Here is a 16,471-nt window from a genome sequence, read left to right as displayed (position 1 = left end):
GTAGTTCAGAAATACTCTTGCAACCTAAACATCAATTGATAGATGAATGGATACAGAAAGAGTAGTTCATACAAAGAGTGGAATGCTATTCAGCCTTGAAAAAGAAAACTTCTGCAGTGTGGACGAACCTTAAGGACATTAGGTTCAGTGAAGTGGGCCAGTCACAGAAAAAGTCCTGTGTGATTCTACTTACATGAGGGATCTTAAATAGTCAAATTCATGGAATGGGGGCTGTGCTGGGCTGGGGAGGTGGGGAAGGAGAATTAGCAATCAATGGAGACAAAGTTTTAGTTCAGCTAGATAAATAAGCTTTAGAGATCTGCTGAACAACATAGGACAAAGAGTCACCAATAACGCACTGTACACTTAAGAATGTATTAAGAGGAGAGATCTCATGTTAAGTGTTTATGCTACAATGAAATAAAAACTTTTAAAAAGTTAAAAGCTATGCATCTAACTGGGTGTGGTGGTGCGGGTCTGTAATCCAAGTGACTCAGAAGGCTGAGACGGGAAGATTGCAAGTTAGAGGACAGACATCCTGACAACCTAGCAAGACCCTGTCTCAAAATAAAAATTAAGAAGGGCTGGAGGTGTGGATCAGTAGGAGAGTGCCCTTGGGCTCAACCCCTAGCACCAAAACAACCACTACAAGACCCTAGACATTAAATACCAGTGATAAAAACAAGGAATCTCTGTATTGCTGATCTGTTTCTAACAAAGACAAAAACATACACTTAACACTGGACAACCGGGAACATAAGCCTCAGAATAACAAGGATTGTTTTGCCTGTTTCCTGGAACTGTACACCAGACCACTACCAACCCCAAGAAGGCAAAGCTCCTCCTTCCACTCCCGAACACATTAGACTTCTGTCCACGTATTTAATTTTCTTCCTATATTATTCTACTTAAAAAAAAAAACTTCTACAATGAATATAAAATGAGGAAAAAATCAACACATAAACCTACAATATGAAGAATCACTAAAATTTCTGATTATGGCTGGGTACCGTGGATACCTGTAATCCTAGCAATTCAGGAGCCTATGGCAGGAAGATTGCAAGTCAAAGCCAACCTCAACAACTTAGTGAGGCCCTTAGCAATTTAGCAAGACTCTGTTTAAAAAAAAAAAAAATTCATTGTGGCTGGGTGTAGTGGTGCACACCTATAATCCCAGCTAGCTACCTGGGAAGTTGTTATCTCAGCTAATCAGGAGGCTGAAGCAGAAGGATCACAGGCCAGCATGATCAATTTAGCCAGACCTCATCTCAAAATAAAAAATAGAAAGAGCTGGGGATGTGACTCAGTCATAGTATGCCCCTGGGTTCAATCCATAGTATCAATAAACCAACCCACAAACAAAGCTATGTACCTAATAAAAGGTGAGCCAAGATTCAAATTTAAAAGTCTCTCCATATTTCTTTATTTAATTGAGTGAACAACATGGTTACAATTTATCTGAATATAAATGCACAAAACATAGGAAACACTCAAAACTTACGATTGAACAGATCTTTTGCTTGATCATACGTCTTTGGATATCCATCCAAAATGTATCCTTGATTCCTACAAGGCATAGATTTTAGCTTTTCTTTGACAAATCTAATTACATATTGATCTTCCAGTCGACCTGATAAAAAGAAAAAATATGTTACTGGGGAGCACGGTCTACATGGGAATGAGGTTCTAAACTACCTCAAGAACTGTGTGGTTAAAGGGGTGATTGGGATCCTTTTAAAGTAAAAGTTACGTGGTTTTGATAGATGAATGGATAGCAGTGAGCTGTCTGTAAGAGGAACAGAAGCAAACGTCCATGCCTGCTTTGAAAACTGTCTTGCAATCACAACTTTGGGTGGAGCCGAATAAGACTCGGAGTTTTACTCAGTTCTGGTGGGTTTTGTTTTTTTTAACAGACTTTTTTGTTGAGATGGGGTCTCATGGTCTTGAACAAGCTGGTCTCAAACTCCTGAGCTAGAGCGAGACTCCTGCCTTGACCTCATCTAGAACTCAGGCATGTGCCTCTGAGTCCAGCTCTCCCAATTTTATCTCAGTATTACACTTCTGTAATCCTAATATGCAATAATAAATGCTTCTGTTGTGAGAATTAAGTGAGGTAGATAGTGTTCATTTATGCTGCTAGCACATGATTTATTAAAAGTAGGTGGTTGGCTCTAGGTGTGGTGGTGCACACCTGTAATCTCAGCAGCCCAGGAGGCTGAGGCAAGAGGATCCTGAGTTCAAGGCCAGCCTCAGCAACTTAGCGAGGTCCTAAGTGACTTGAAAGACCCTGTCTCAAAATAAAAAGGGTTGGGGATGTGGGGATGTTACTCAGTAGTCAAGGACTCCTGGGTTTAATCCCTGGTACAAAAAAAAAAAAAAACCCCACACAAAAAGTAGGTGCTTGGCAAAGGAAACAATAGGAATGTAAAGAGAGAATCTATAGAATGGGAGATTATCTTTGCTAGCTACTCCTCCAATAGAGCATTAATATCTAGAATATGTAAAGAACTCACAAAATTTACACTCCAAAAATCTGATCCAATTAATAAATGGGAAAATGAATTAAACAGACACTTCTCTAAAGAAGAAATACCAATGGCCAACAAATATATGAAGAAATGTTCAACATCATTAGCAATTAGGGAAATGCAAATCAAAACTACACTGAGATGTCATCTCACATCAGTGAGAAAAACAGTCATCAAGAATACAAACAATAATAAACGCTGGAGAGCATGTGGGTAAAAAGGAACGCTTTTACACTATTGGTGGGATTACACATTAGTATAACCATTAAGGAAATCAGTATGGAAGTTCCTCTAAAGGCCAGGGATGGAACCACCCTGTGACCTACCTGTACCACTCCTCAGTATTTATCCTAAAGAATCAAAGTCACGTTACTGCAGGGATACACACATCCCCATGTTTACAGCAGCACCATTCACAAAAGCTAAACGATGGAACCAGCCCAGGGGTCCATCAATGGATGAATGGATAAAGGAAATGTATGTATACACAATAGAGTTTTATTCAGATAAAAAGAAAAATGAAATTATGTCAATTGCGGGAAAATGGATGGAACTTGAGACCTTTATGTTAGAAATGAGCCAGACTCAGAAGGTCAAGGGTCATGTTTTCTCTATGTGGAAACTGGAGAGGACAAAAGAAAGGAAAGGTAGGGGAGGCAGGGATCTCCTAAAAATCAAAGGGAGATCAGCAGAGGAAAGGGGTTACGGGTGAGAGGAAGGGACCGAGGGGGGAAGTGCTGGGGAATGATATTGGCCAAGCTATCTTGTTATACTGTGTGCATGTATGAATGTGTAACAATAAATAATTATGTACAACCATAAGGCACCAATAAAAAATGTGAAAAGAAAAAAAAATAAAAGTAGGTGCTTGGGCTGGAACTAAATCTCAGTAGCAGAGTTTGTGCTTGGCATGCATGAGGACCTGGGTTCAGTCTCTAGTGCATGTGCCCCCAACACATACACACACACACACACACACACACACACACACACACACTGCTCAGGAAATATTTGCTAGATTTGAATGATAATTAAACTTGACCCAACTTTCAAAGGCTCTGTTCTCTTTAGAGCTGCAGAAAAGGCTGTGCCCCCACCTCACTTCCTCTGTGCTTGGCATTTTTAACTTGGCCCAGTGCACAGGTCCCTCTCAAGCCCTGGAAGCTGGCAGGTGGACCTGAGGAGGGAGGAGTCTGCTCTAAAGAGGCACAGTGGTTAAATGACAGCATGTTATCTGAGCAGCTGTCACTCTCAGGACACGGCCAGTCCTTCAACTGCTTAACAGCGTGTCTAATAGTAATGCAAGCTTGCCAAGCCCGAGGTTAGAGCTCCACGGTTCCTTCTAACGCTTTTAGTTTATCAGGAAGTTGCTTATATAAAATAGCTTTTAGCCTCTTTTGATATCCTACTAGTGACAATAAAATGATCTAATTAAAACATCTCTTCTTTCTTCTACTTTTCAGTGTCACACAGATCATTAGATGGTAAAGGATTCAGGAAATAATTGTGTCTTTCAGAAATTTAAGTGTTATGACCAAGATAAAATAATGATTAAAGGTGTTATTTAACATAATGAAATTCCTCCAAATGGGTTTACATTACTTCTTAGTAAGGTTGCAGTGGTACAAAGAAATAAAACCATTGTTAAGAATATCGAGGGATTCACTAACATTCAAAGACCAGCTTTATTTAAGCAATCTAGTCTCAGTTTTCAAAACTTGCATCATTATGATAAGGACACGTAATCAGAAATCTAGCTAAGGTCCCTTTAAAGAGCTCCCTTGTTTATTTAAGTCACTGGGCTTTACCATTCATTTCTGTGTTCAGTAAACAACAAGGGGCCTCTTACATAGTTTTTGGTAATGATGGAATGTTTTAGAGGCATGACTGGGTGGGCCAAGCCCAAGGGCCTTATTCTAGAAAACTAGCACCTCCCTAGGCTAGTGTTGAGCTACAGGGCAGGTGATCTCTCCTGTCTGCTTTATTTTTAATTTTAAATAAATTTTAATGTGCATATCTGAGGTTTAACTGTGTTGCTAGGGAATACATATAGATAATAAGATGGTTACTACAGTGAAGCAGACTTGCTGTGTATCTTCTGGTTACTTTCCTGTGATAGGGCTGCTGAAACGCTACTCAACAAGATCCCTGCTAGAACACACTGCCATTCCCTGGAGTCCTTGTGCTTCGGCACCTTCCACCTCTAGACTGTGATTTTGTTTCACTTGACCTATGTCTCCCCATCCCTACCCCACCCTAATCTTCACCAGTGGTTACACTGTTTGATCCTCTAAATCTGTAATTAGGTCTCTTTTAAAAATAAACTTCACAAATAAGTGATACCATGTTCAAGCTTTTTTCCCAGAGCTTATTTCTCTTGGCCTAACGCCCTCCAGTTCTATCCATGTTAAGACAAATGGCAGGATCTCCTCCTTTTCAAAGACTGAAAAATATTCTGTGTGTGTGTGGAGGGGTGTGAGCATGTATGTATGTGTATAACACATTTTCTTTATCCATCCAGCTGTAGATGGACACTGAGTTTGCTCCTGTATCCTGCTTTCGTGACCAGAGCTGCCAGGTTTGCTGGAGTGCAGCTATCTGCACAAGCTGGTGAGTTCAGATCTTTTTGTTACCTGCCCAGAAGAGCGATCGCTAGGTCTAATGGTGGTTCTATTTTCCATTTCTTTAGGAACCTCTATGCCGTTTTCCCTGATGGCTGGACCACTCTCTGCTTTGAAATGAACCAGTACAGACCTACCGGAACTTTTAAAATGTCAACCTGCTTTTTTTCTTTTAAATACCACTAATATTTAAAATATCAATGCATATTCATAATTTTCAAAACAGGATTTAAAGAGAGCTATAGGCCAAGGTTTTCCAACTATCTATGCACAGTGTAGATTTACAAAGCTGTACAATTACAAATGATTTTCCCTTTTTATTTCAAACTCACGGGAAATCCCACTACCTAGACTTAATAACCCCACACATTTTGAAATAGATGAGATGAACACAAAGAATCCAGAACTAACACACTCTGTGCTTTAGGGACTTCAGTTCCCATTTTGGCTGCATTGTTGGGGACAGCAGGCATAGAGTTCTGCCAGGGGCCCAGGGGCCTCGCTGCAGGGCTGTGACATCGCACTGCTAGGATCCTTGGAACCACAGGACAAAGGGTCATGTGAGGGGAAAGTGAGCTCCCTCAAGTCCCTGCGGTGGGTTCAAAGGTCTTGTTTTGTTCAAACATAATCAAGGTCTTCGACCTGGCTTCGGGTAAACATGAATGGGAAGGATTTTTGGACAACCTTGAGGAAAGAAATCTCCCTAAAGTTAAGAGGGTGGATGAACTATTCCCATCTCATAGGAAGTGGTTGGCATTGGGTGCCACATGGGAAGGGCAGTGGCTTGCCATTCTACACACTGCCCTCTCCAAAGGCCACTTCCCTGCTCCCAATCGCTCCTGCATCTCTTGCCCGAGGCTGCCAGCCTCTTTGGCCTCTCTGGCAGCTGGGGAAGAACGGTGTCTCCTGCTAGGAACAGGTCCTTCTTGAGCTTGGGGACTTGGCTACTGCACTGTCTCCGATAACGTCTGTCCTATAACGTCTGTCCTGGGCGTGAAGAGAGCTCAGCTGGTATTTTGTACTATTGTGTTTCGCTAAGTATGTAGATAGTGTCTTTGAGTCCTTGCAAAGACCAATTATGTAAGTCTCTGTCAATAAGTAATAGTCGGCTGTCCTGTCAGCCTGAATATCAGGCATCCCTGCCTCTGTCTGGGGTGGCATAGTTCACTCTCCCACACCCTGTCTGTGGCCTTCCACGCAGCCATAAGGTTTGCGTATACAAGGCCACATACACCTGTTCATTACTAAGAATTCCATCCTCCACCCCTCAACATGGCCTTGCTGGCCAGATCTCCCTCCTCAGTGTTCTCACTGTGGAATGTCTTATCTTGAGGGCTTTCCCCCTCCCCCAAAAGGTGAATGAATATTACCTCCCAAATGCCTTGTGGCAAGCCAGAGGCAATGCAGTATCTTAAGTATTAATCTGTGTTTTCTGTGTTCCTTTGCTTTCCTCTGGGAACTTTTCATGGAATTCAAATCCCGTTTCCTCCAGAACCAGCCATGTTAGAGCAGAAACTGACTCAGACAGGCAGCTGGCTTAAGTGGTTGCTCAGGATCAGCATCCCAAACCACTTTCTCCACCAGCTGGAACCAGCCTGGGAGAAGAGGAGAAGTAGAGGGGACCTGAGCTCAGAGCAAGGCAGGGAGAGACTAGCGACTTTAAAGTGGAAGGGGGCACAACAAACTAAGGAGGAAGAGTCAGGGATAAGAGGGGACTGTACTCAGGCTGGCTGAATATCCTGCACGGTCACACATCCCACAAGGGAGGTGGCAATACTGACACCTAGGACATGCAGTGAAGTCAGGACAGGGAAACTGGGTCCCCAGCCAAGGGGGAGCTGGGCTGGAAAGAGGAGCACCTTGGGACAGAGGTTGGGAGCCAGAGGACATCTCTGGATGGCCGTGGAGGGCAGTCAGGTCCTGTGCCCCAGGGCATGCAGTGGATGGCTACCAGTGCAGATTCAGCAGAACCCAACACGCTAGGTTCTGATGCAGGAAGGAACATGAAGCGCCATTACCCAGCATGGCTCCCACCTCAGCGGCCACAGATGCCTCTGTTGTATCCCCCCACCTTCCGCAGGCTCCACGGCCCTAGCCCAACCCTGGAGGATAAGAAACAGCCACCAGTAAGAGGGGCGGAGTAGGGAGAGAAAAGAAAACAAAGGTGGTGGAGAGGAGGGCCGGAGCTCTGATTAGACCCCCACCAGCCCCCACCAGTCGTACCTCCTGGACCCCTGGACCACTCTCCAGACACTCTACAGTGATGGCTGGAAGGAGGGTCTCAATCAAGTATAAAAATGAGAAGGTTTTCTGCTTTCCTGCTGGGTAGCAAGATCCCCCAGAGATAACTCTCAAAATCCAGTTTGTGAAAATTTGATTGTCAAGGACTTAGAGCAGGAGTAAACACAGGTGTTACTGGCTTCTTATCTGAGAGTTGCAAGAGGACAGGCCTGGAATTCCAGCCAAGGGTGGGGAAAGAATGAACCCAGAGTTTGAGTTTAAACAGAAAACTTCTGGTCTGGAAATGTGCCTCAGTGGTAGAGTGCTTGCCTAGCATGTGGCTTGCTGGGGGCCCTGGATTTGACACCCAGAAACCGTCCTTGCTTAGCATCTGGATGGGCATCTTAAGCGACAGCTGCCATTTTAAGGAAAAAGTTTTGCTTTTCTGTTCAAGGGCATTTCTGAGAAAGGCTCACCACTCCCTTATACCAACCCAATCCCTAACCACCTTCATTAGGACCCACAAGGCTCTTATTCCTGAGCCTGCCCTATAAAAGTCTGGGAACCCAAGCCTGTTTTGCCTCTCTCCAATATAGAGAGATTGTGTACCTCTGCCTGGTCTCCATCTTTCATTTCTCATTTACCCGACTCTCGTTCTTCGATTTCCCTTCAGCATCACCCCCGAGCAATAAATAAAAATAAACAAAGAAATAAAACACCTTACTGTGATTCGTTGGTTCAATAAACTGGTTAATAATTATCAAGTGAATAAGAAAACTTTATTTCTTCCTACATGAATTATTGGTTCATGTTATCCATTTTTCTAATTGAATTTAATGTTTTTTTTTTTTTCTTTTTCTGGTGGTAGTATTGGGGCTGAGCCCCGGGCTTCATGGGGCCTAAGCTAGTACTCCACCTCTGAACTACATCCCCAATAGTTTTTAGTTTTGATTTTGAGACAGGGTCTCCCTAAGTTGCCAAGGCTGTCCTCAATCTGCAATCTTCCTGCCTCAGTCTCCCGAGTTGCTGGAATTACAGGCATGTGCCACAGTGTCCAGCAGAATTTAAAGATTTTTCTATTAGTTTGCCTGAGTATTTTATAAATTTTTTAAAAATATTTTTCTTAGTTGTCAATGGACCTTTATTTTATTTATTTATAGAGCACTGAGCCACAATCCCAGCCTGGTATTTTATATATTAATAAAATCAATTATTTTATTGGTGGCAATTATTTGTTTTCTTGGTTTGTCCTTTGCTTTTTGATTAATGATGTTTGATACCTATAAAATAAATATGAGCAGACATTCGAATTTTGTGTGTGGTGATGAGAACCAAATCGGGGCCCAGCATCTCTTAGGTAAGTGCTCTACCACTGAGCTACCCACTAGTTTATGATTTTTTTTTTTTAAACTTAGAAAGTTCTTTCCCATGGGCTGGGGATGTGGCTCAAGCGGTAGCGCGCTCGCCTGGCATGCGTGCGGCCCGGATTCGATCCTCAGCACCACATACCAACAAAGATGTTGTGTCTGCCGAGAACTAAAAAATAAATATTAAAAATTCTCTCTCTCTCTCTCTCTCTCTCTCTCTCTCTCTCTCTCTCTCTCTCTCTCTCTCTCTCCTCTCTCACTCTCTCTTTAAAAAAAAAAAAAAAAAAGAAAGTTCTTTCCCATCCTATTTTCAGACAGTCACCAAAATATTGACAATGATGTTTTCCTCCCTGGGAGGTGAGATTAGAAATGAATTTTCTTTGTTGTTATCATAACTTCTGGAGTGCTTCACTTTCAGAAGCAAACAGGTAGTCTTTTTTTTTTTAATATTTTATTTTCTAGTTATCGGCGGACACAACATCTTTGTTTGTATGTGGTACTGAGGATCGAACCTGGGCCGCACGCATGCCAGGCGAGCGCGCTACCGCTGAGCCACATCTCCAGCCCAAATAGGTAGTCTTTTAAAACCAGATTTGAAAAGCAGTCACCATTGGCAAACTGTGTGCTGCAACCTCACCTGCATTCTGCTCCATGCTTTCCTTGATGCCATCCAAGAGCTCCTGAGCATCCTCCACGTTCTCCTCCTCCTCTTCCTCCTCGCCCTCGTCCTCTCCATCCCCTACCTCCTTAGGTGCAACAATCGCCTCCTGCAGACCACAGGGATGTTAAAATTGGACAGTGGTCTGCTTTGCTTTGCTCCTCACAAATCAATTGCCCAGTGATCCTGGAGAATGGCTGGTGCCCAAATCAGGAATGTAGTCAGTGACCATGCAAAGCTTTGTCGAATATGTTTGTCTACAACAACGTATGGGAGACTCAAGGTCTTTCCTACTCTGCTTTTAGGAGAATATATTTCTGTGCTAATGCCAGAATTGCCTAAGGGTCAAGTCCTTTCTAAGGTATTTGGTTGTATCTTACTTGAAGGAAACATATTTTGTAGAAATCAAGGACTTTAGGCTGGGGCGTAAATCAGTGGAGCGAGGACTTGGGTTCAACATCCAGCACCAGACGAAGAAAAAAGGACTTTTAGAAATCACTTCTGGAAAATTTTCTCAGTAGCTACCATTTCCAATAAAATGATGAAAAGCAGTTAAGGTTCTGATAACACCCTGAGAAACATACTGCAAGAATGAAAAGCAAAAAACAAAAAGCTTAATAGTATTCCAGTCAGCAGAGAGCAGACAAGATACACTTTGAGCAAGAGCAGGAGGCCGACTAAATTTCAAGGACAATCCATGAAAGATGCTTCTGTTTCACCGAGGAAAGCCCCACGGGAGTCTGGGTTTTCATAACCGGGGCCAAAACCAAAATCCAAATAGAAGAACAAATCTCTTTGACAAGTCAAATTAGTTGCTAGAATATCACAGCACTCGGAAAAGCATCTTTTAAACTTAAAAATCCCCAATAAAGTAGTTTAGAATGTTACCAGTTTTGCTATGGCTTCAGAAATCACATCCTTTATTTTGATGTGATGTAGTTTGTAATGCTTGGCCAGCTCTTCAGCAATACTGGATTTTCCCACGGCAGGAGGACCAAGGATACAAATCTTGATTGGCTGAAAAAGGAGAACAGAGAACATACAGTGAGTCTGAATGATTTGGGGCTACACATTCAGGGATGTGCCTTCTTCAATCTCAGGACCCTGCAGCTGAGGCTCCTTCCTCCATAGAGACTCCAGAGCCTCTGCCTCCAGGCCCTGCCGTCATGGTCATGCTGTGTCATCCTGAAAGCGCCTGAAGGGTTCACGTCCTGGTTCAGGTTCATTCCTTCAGCAGGGATTCAATAGCATTTACTACACAGACCGACCTGGGCCTGGGGGATAGGACACTCGCAAGATTCCCCCAGGAACATCCCAAAAGGACTAAACAGTGAGTGCTTAGGCATCGGGCGCTACCCGTCTCTTCTGTATGCGCCACTGTCACGGGCACAACCACAGCAAAGTGATCCCACAAGAATCCCCATCCAGTGCACAAGGGGCCTGCCTTATTGCCTGAATATGACTTGTTTTTATTTATAACAGTTCTCTACTCTGATTTTCAAAAATACACTTATTAAAATAAAACACCATTTATTCTACTGAAAAACTTGCTTGAATGCTATAGAAGCTCTGTGGCATTCATAACCAGTGAGTAAATGTTTACTTCTAACAGAAATAAAAATATCAGTAGTAAGTAGTCATTTCTTTCAAAATAGTCCAAATAGTTGTGAAGCTGAGGCCCAGTGTTTGCAAGGTAAATTTTAAAATCATGCCCATGAAAAGAATTTCCATGGGTGGGATATCTGTGTGCCGAGTGATGACAGATTTCACCAAGTGGCAGGCAGGAGGGAGGCAGGAGTAGGGGAGGCAACACCAGACCTCAGTCCTGAGGGCCAGACTGGGCCCCTGGATGGTCTGGGTGCAGTCGCCAAGGCCTGAGGCCTAGTTGTCAGCCGGGCAGGTTTATGTGCCTCACTGACCATGTACACAGGATGGATCCTGTCCCTTGGGTGGGCGCACCTTATCCAGCCAGGTATGAAACCAGGAAGCAATTCACTCACTTTTTAAAAATAATTGTGATTTTAATATCTGATTTTATAAATTGGTAAATACTATAGGTACAAATCCCTAATTATTGTATCTAACTTATTTTATTTTTTTTAATTTTTTATTTTATTTTTTTTATTGGTTGTTCACAACATTACAAAGCTCTTGACATATCATATTTCATACATTAGATTGAAGTGGGTTATGAACCCCCAATTTTACCCCAAATGCAGATTGCAGAATCACGTCAGTTACACATCCACATTTTTACATACTGCCACATTAGTGACTGTTGTATTCTGCTACCTTTCCTATCCCCTACTATCCCCCCTCCCCTCCCCTCCCATCTTCTCTCTCTACCCCATCTACTGTAATTCATTTCTCTCCTTATTAATTTTCCCATTCCCCTCACAACCTCTTATATGTAATTTTGTATAGCAATGAGGGTCTCCCTTCATTTCCATGCAATTTCCCTTTTCTCTCTCTTTCCCTCCCATCTCATGTCTCTGTTTAAAGTTAATCTTTTCTTCCTGCTCTTCCTCCCTACTCTGTTCATAGTTGCTCTCATTATATCAAAGAAGACATTTGGTATTTGTTTTTTAGGGATTGGCTAGCTTCACTAAGCATAATCTGCTCTAGTGCCATCCATTTCCCTGCAAATTCTATGATCTTGTCATTTTTTTATTGCTGTGTAGTACTCCATTGTGTATAGATGCCACATTTTTTTTATCCATTCATCTATTGAAGGGCATCTGGGTTGGTTCCACAGTCTAGCTATTGTGAATTGTGCTGCTATGAACATTGATGTGGCAGTATCCCTGTAGCATGCTCTTTTAAGGTCTTCAGGGAATAGTCCAAGAAGGGCAATAGCTGGGTCAAATGGTGGTTCCATTCCCAGCTTTCCCAGGAATCTCCATACTGCTTTCCAAATTGGCTGCACCAATTTGCAGTCACACCAACAATGTACAAGTGTACCCTTTTCTCCACATCCTCGCCAGCACTTGTTGTTGTTTGACTTCATAGTGGCTGCCAATCTTACTGGAGTGAGATGGTATCTTAGGGTGGTTTTGATTTGCATTTCTCTGACTGCTAGCGATGGTGAGCATTTTTTCATGTACTTGTAGATTGATTGTATGTCCTCCTCTGAGAAGTGTCTGTTCAGGTCCTTGGCCCATTTGTTGATTGGGTTATTTGTTATCTTATTGTCTAATTTTTTGAGTTCTTTGTATACTCTGGATATTAGGGCTCTATCTGAAGTGTGAGGAGTAAAAATTTGTTCCCAGGATGTAGGCTCCCTATTTACCTCTCTTATTGTTTCTCTTGCTGAGAAAAAACTTTTAAGTTTAATTAAGTCCCATTTGTTGATTCTTGTTGTTAACTCTTGTGCTATGGATGTCCTATTAAGGAATTTGGAGCCCGACCCCACAATATGTAGATTGGAGCCAACTTTTTCTTCTACCAGATGCAGAGTCTCTGATTTGATATCAAGCTCCTTGATCCATTTTGAGTTAACTTTTGTACATGGCGAGAGAAAGGGATTCAGTTTCATTTTGTTGCATATGGATTTCCAGTTTTCCCAACACCATTTGTTGAAGATGCTATCCTTCCTCCATTGCATGCTTTTAGCCCCTTTATCAAATATAAGATACTTGTAACTTTGTGGATTAGTCTCTGTGTCCTCTATTCTATACCATTGGTCCACCCGCCTGTTTTGGTACCAGTACCATGCTGTTTTTGTCACTATTGCTCTGTAATATAGTTTGAAATCTGGTATCGCTATACTGCCTGATTCACACTTCCTGCTTAGAATTGCTTTTGCTATTCTGGGTCTTTTATTTTTCCATATGAATTTCATGATTGCTTTATCTATTTCTACAAGAAATGCCGTTGGGATTTTGATTGGCATTGCATTAAACCTATAGAGAACTTTTGGTAATATCGCCATTTTGATGATGTTAGTTCTGCCTATCCATGAACAGGGTATATTTTTCCATCTTCTAAGATCTTCTTCTACTTCTCTCTTTAGGGTTCTATAGTTTTCATTGTATAAATCTTTCACCTCTTTTGTTAGGTTGATTCCCAAGTATTTTATTTATTTTTTTTTTTGAGGATATTGTGAATGGAGTGTTTTTCCTCATTTCCGTTTCAGAAGTTTTGTTGCTGATATACAGAAATGCCTTTGATTTATGTGTGTTGATTTTATATCCTGCCACTTTGCTGAATTCATTTATTAGTTCTAGTAGTTTCTTTGTAGATCCTTTGGGGTCTTCTAGGTATAGAATCATGTCGTCCGCAAACAGTGATAATTTAAGTTCTTCTTTTCCTATTTTTATGCCTTTAATTTCTTTTGTCTGTCTAATTGCTCTGGCTAGTATTTCAAGGACTAAATTAAATAGAAGTGGTGAAAGATGGCATCCCTGTCTTGTTCCAGATTTTAGAGGGAATGCCTTCAACTTTTGTCCATTCAGAATGATGCTAGCCTGAGGCTTAGCATAGATAGCTTTTACAATGTCAAGGTAAGTTCCTGTTATCCCTAGTTTTTCTAATGTTTTGAACATAAAGGGATGAAAGTTCCTGTTATCCCTAGTTTTTCTAGAGTTTTTTTTTAAAGAGAGAGTGAGAGAGGAGAGAGAGAGAGAGAGAGAGAGAGAGAGAGAGAGAGAGAATTTTAAATATTTATTTTTTAGTTCTCAGCGGACACAACATCTTTGTTGGTATGTGGTGCTGAGGATCGAACCCGGGCCGCACGCACGCCAGGCAAGCGCGCTACCGCTTGAGCCACATCCCCAGCCCATTTTTTCTAGAGTTTTGAAAATAAAGGGATGCTGTACTTTGTTGAATGCTTTCTCTGCGTCTATCGAGATGATCATATGGTTCTTATCTTTAAGTCTATTGATATGGTGAATAACATTTATTGATTTCTGTATATTGAACCATCCTTGCATCCCAGGGATGAATCCTACTTGATCATGGTGCACAATTTTTTTGATGTGTTTTTGTATTCAATTCGCCAGAATTTTATTGAGGATTTTTGCATCTAGGTTCATTAGAGATATTGGTCTGTAGTTTTCTTTCTTTGAGGTGTCTTTGTCTGGTTTCGGAATCAGGGTGATGTTGGCCTCATAGAATGAATTTGGAAGAGCTCCCTCTTTTTCTATTTCCTGAAATAACTTGAAAAGTATTGGTATTAATTCTTCTTTAAAGGTTTTGTAAAACTCTGCTGTATACCCATCCGGTCCTGGGCTTTTCTTGGTTGGTAGTCTTTTGATTGCTTCTTCAATTTCATCCATTGATATTGGTCTGTTCAAATTGTGTGTATCCTCCTGACTCAGTCTGGGCAAATCATATGACTTAAGAAATTTATCGATGTCTTCACTATCTTCTATTTTATTGGAATATAGGTTTTCAAAATAATTTCTAATTGTCTTCTGTATTTCTGTAGCATCTGTTGTGATATTGCCTTTTTCATCCCGTATGTTAGTAATTTGAGTTCTCTCTCTCTTCTCTTCATTAGCATGGCTAAAGGTCTGTCGATCTTATTTATTTTTTCGAAGAACTTTCAATAGTTTCTTTTATTTCAATTTCATTGATTTCTGCTCTGATTTTAATTACTTCTTGCCTTCTGCTACATTTGCTGTTATTTTGCTCTTCCTTTTCTAGGGCTTTGAGATGAAGCGTGAGCTCATTTATTTGTTGTTTTTTTCTTTTTTTGAGGAATGACCACCAGGCGATGAATTTCCCTCTTAAAACTGCTTTCATTGTGTCCCATAGATTCCGATATGTTGTGTCTGTATTTTCATTTATCTCTAAGAATTTTTTGATTTCCTCCTTTATGTCTTCCGTAACCCATTGATCATTCAGTAACATATTGTTCATTTTCCATGTGATGTAGGATTTTTCCTTCCTTCTTTTATCATTGATTTCTAGTTTCATTCCATTATGATCAGATAAAATGCATGGTATTATCTCCACCCCTTTATATTTACTGAGGGTTGCCCTATGGCATAATATATAGTCTATTTTTGAGAAGGATCCAGGTGCTGCTGAGAAAAAAGTATATCCATTTGATGATGGTTGATATATTCTATATATATCAGTTAAGTCTAGGTTATTGATTGTGATATTGAGTTCTATAGTTTCTTTATTCAACTTTTGTTTGGAGGATCTGTGCAATGGTGAGAGAGGTGTGTTGAAGTCACCCATAATTATTGTGTTGTGGTCTATTTGATTCTTGGACTTGAGGAGAATTTGTTTTATGAATGTCGCAGCACCATTATTTGGTGCATAAATATTGATAATTGTTATGTCTTGTTGGTGAATGGTTCCTTTTAACAGTATATAATGTCCTTCCTTATCCCTTTTGATTAACTTAGTCTTGAAGTCGATTTTATTCGATATGAGGATGGCCACCCCTGCTTGCTTACGAGGACCGTGTGCGTGGTATATTTTTTCCCATCCTTTCACCTTCAGTCTGTGTATGTCTTTTCCAATCAGATGTGTCTCCTGGAGGCAGCATATTGTTGGATTTGTTTTTTTAATCCATGATACCAGCCTATGTCACTTTATTGGAGAGTTTAAGCCATTAACATTCAGAGTTACTATTGATATATGGTTTGTACTTCCAGCCATGTTTGATTATTTATCCTTTTTTTAAAAAAATTTAGTTTGTTTCTCCATGATTATCTTTCCCCTCACCCTCTGTCTTTACCGAGGCACTTCCCACTGATGGTTTTGGTTATTGTTTTTCATTTCTTCCTCGTGTAGTGTTTTGCTCAAAATGCTTTGCAATGCTGGTTTTCTGGCTGCAAATTCTTTTAACTTTTGTTTATCATGAAAGATTTTTATTTCGTTGTCATACCTGAAGCTTAATTTTGCTGGATACAGAATTCTTGGTTGGCATCCATTGTCTTTCAGTGTTTGAAATACGTTGTTCCAGGATCTTCTCGCTTTCAGCGTCTGTGATAAAAAATCCGTTGTTAACCTTATTGGTTTACCCCTGAATGTAATCTGCCTCCTTTCTCTTGTAGCTTTTAATATTTTCTCTTTGTTCTGTATATTGGATATCTTCATAACAATGTGTCTTGGCATTGG

General features: G+C 41.0%; 1 protein-coding gene across 4 annotated transcripts in view; it reads right to left on the bottom strand.

Annotated features, from left to right (window-relative positions):
• Window positions 1-16,471, bottom strand: part of AK7 (adenylate kinase 7) — a gene marked incomplete at its 3' end in the record, with an annotated part of 70,449 nt that overhangs the window by 11,503 nt on the left and 42,475 nt on the right. For 3 of the 4 annotated variants that reach the window (XM_081293473.1, XM_081293474.1, XM_081293475.1), the window contains 3 exons: window positions 10,283-10,411; window positions 9,374-9,503; window positions 1,502-1,630 (listed from right to left, as the gene is read on the bottom strand). In XM_081293473.1, the coding sequence (XP_081149599.1) occupies window positions 1,502-1,630; window positions 9,374-9,503; window positions 10,283-10,411 (388 nt within the window). The remainder of the gene's footprint in view (window positions 1-1,501; window positions 1,631-9,373; window positions 9,504-10,282; window positions 10,412-16,471) is intronic. The other variant, XM_081293476.1, reaches the window with a different exon arrangement.

This window comes from Spermophilus citellus (assembly GCF_964194105.1).
Source record: "Spermophilus citellus genome assembly, chromosome: 4".
NCBI lineage: Eukaryota > Metazoa > Chordata > Mammalia > Rodentia > Sciuridae > Spermophilus > Spermophilus citellus.
The sequence above is the reverse complement of the archived record's forward strand: the minus strand, read 5'-3'. Positions and strand labels throughout refer to the sequence as shown.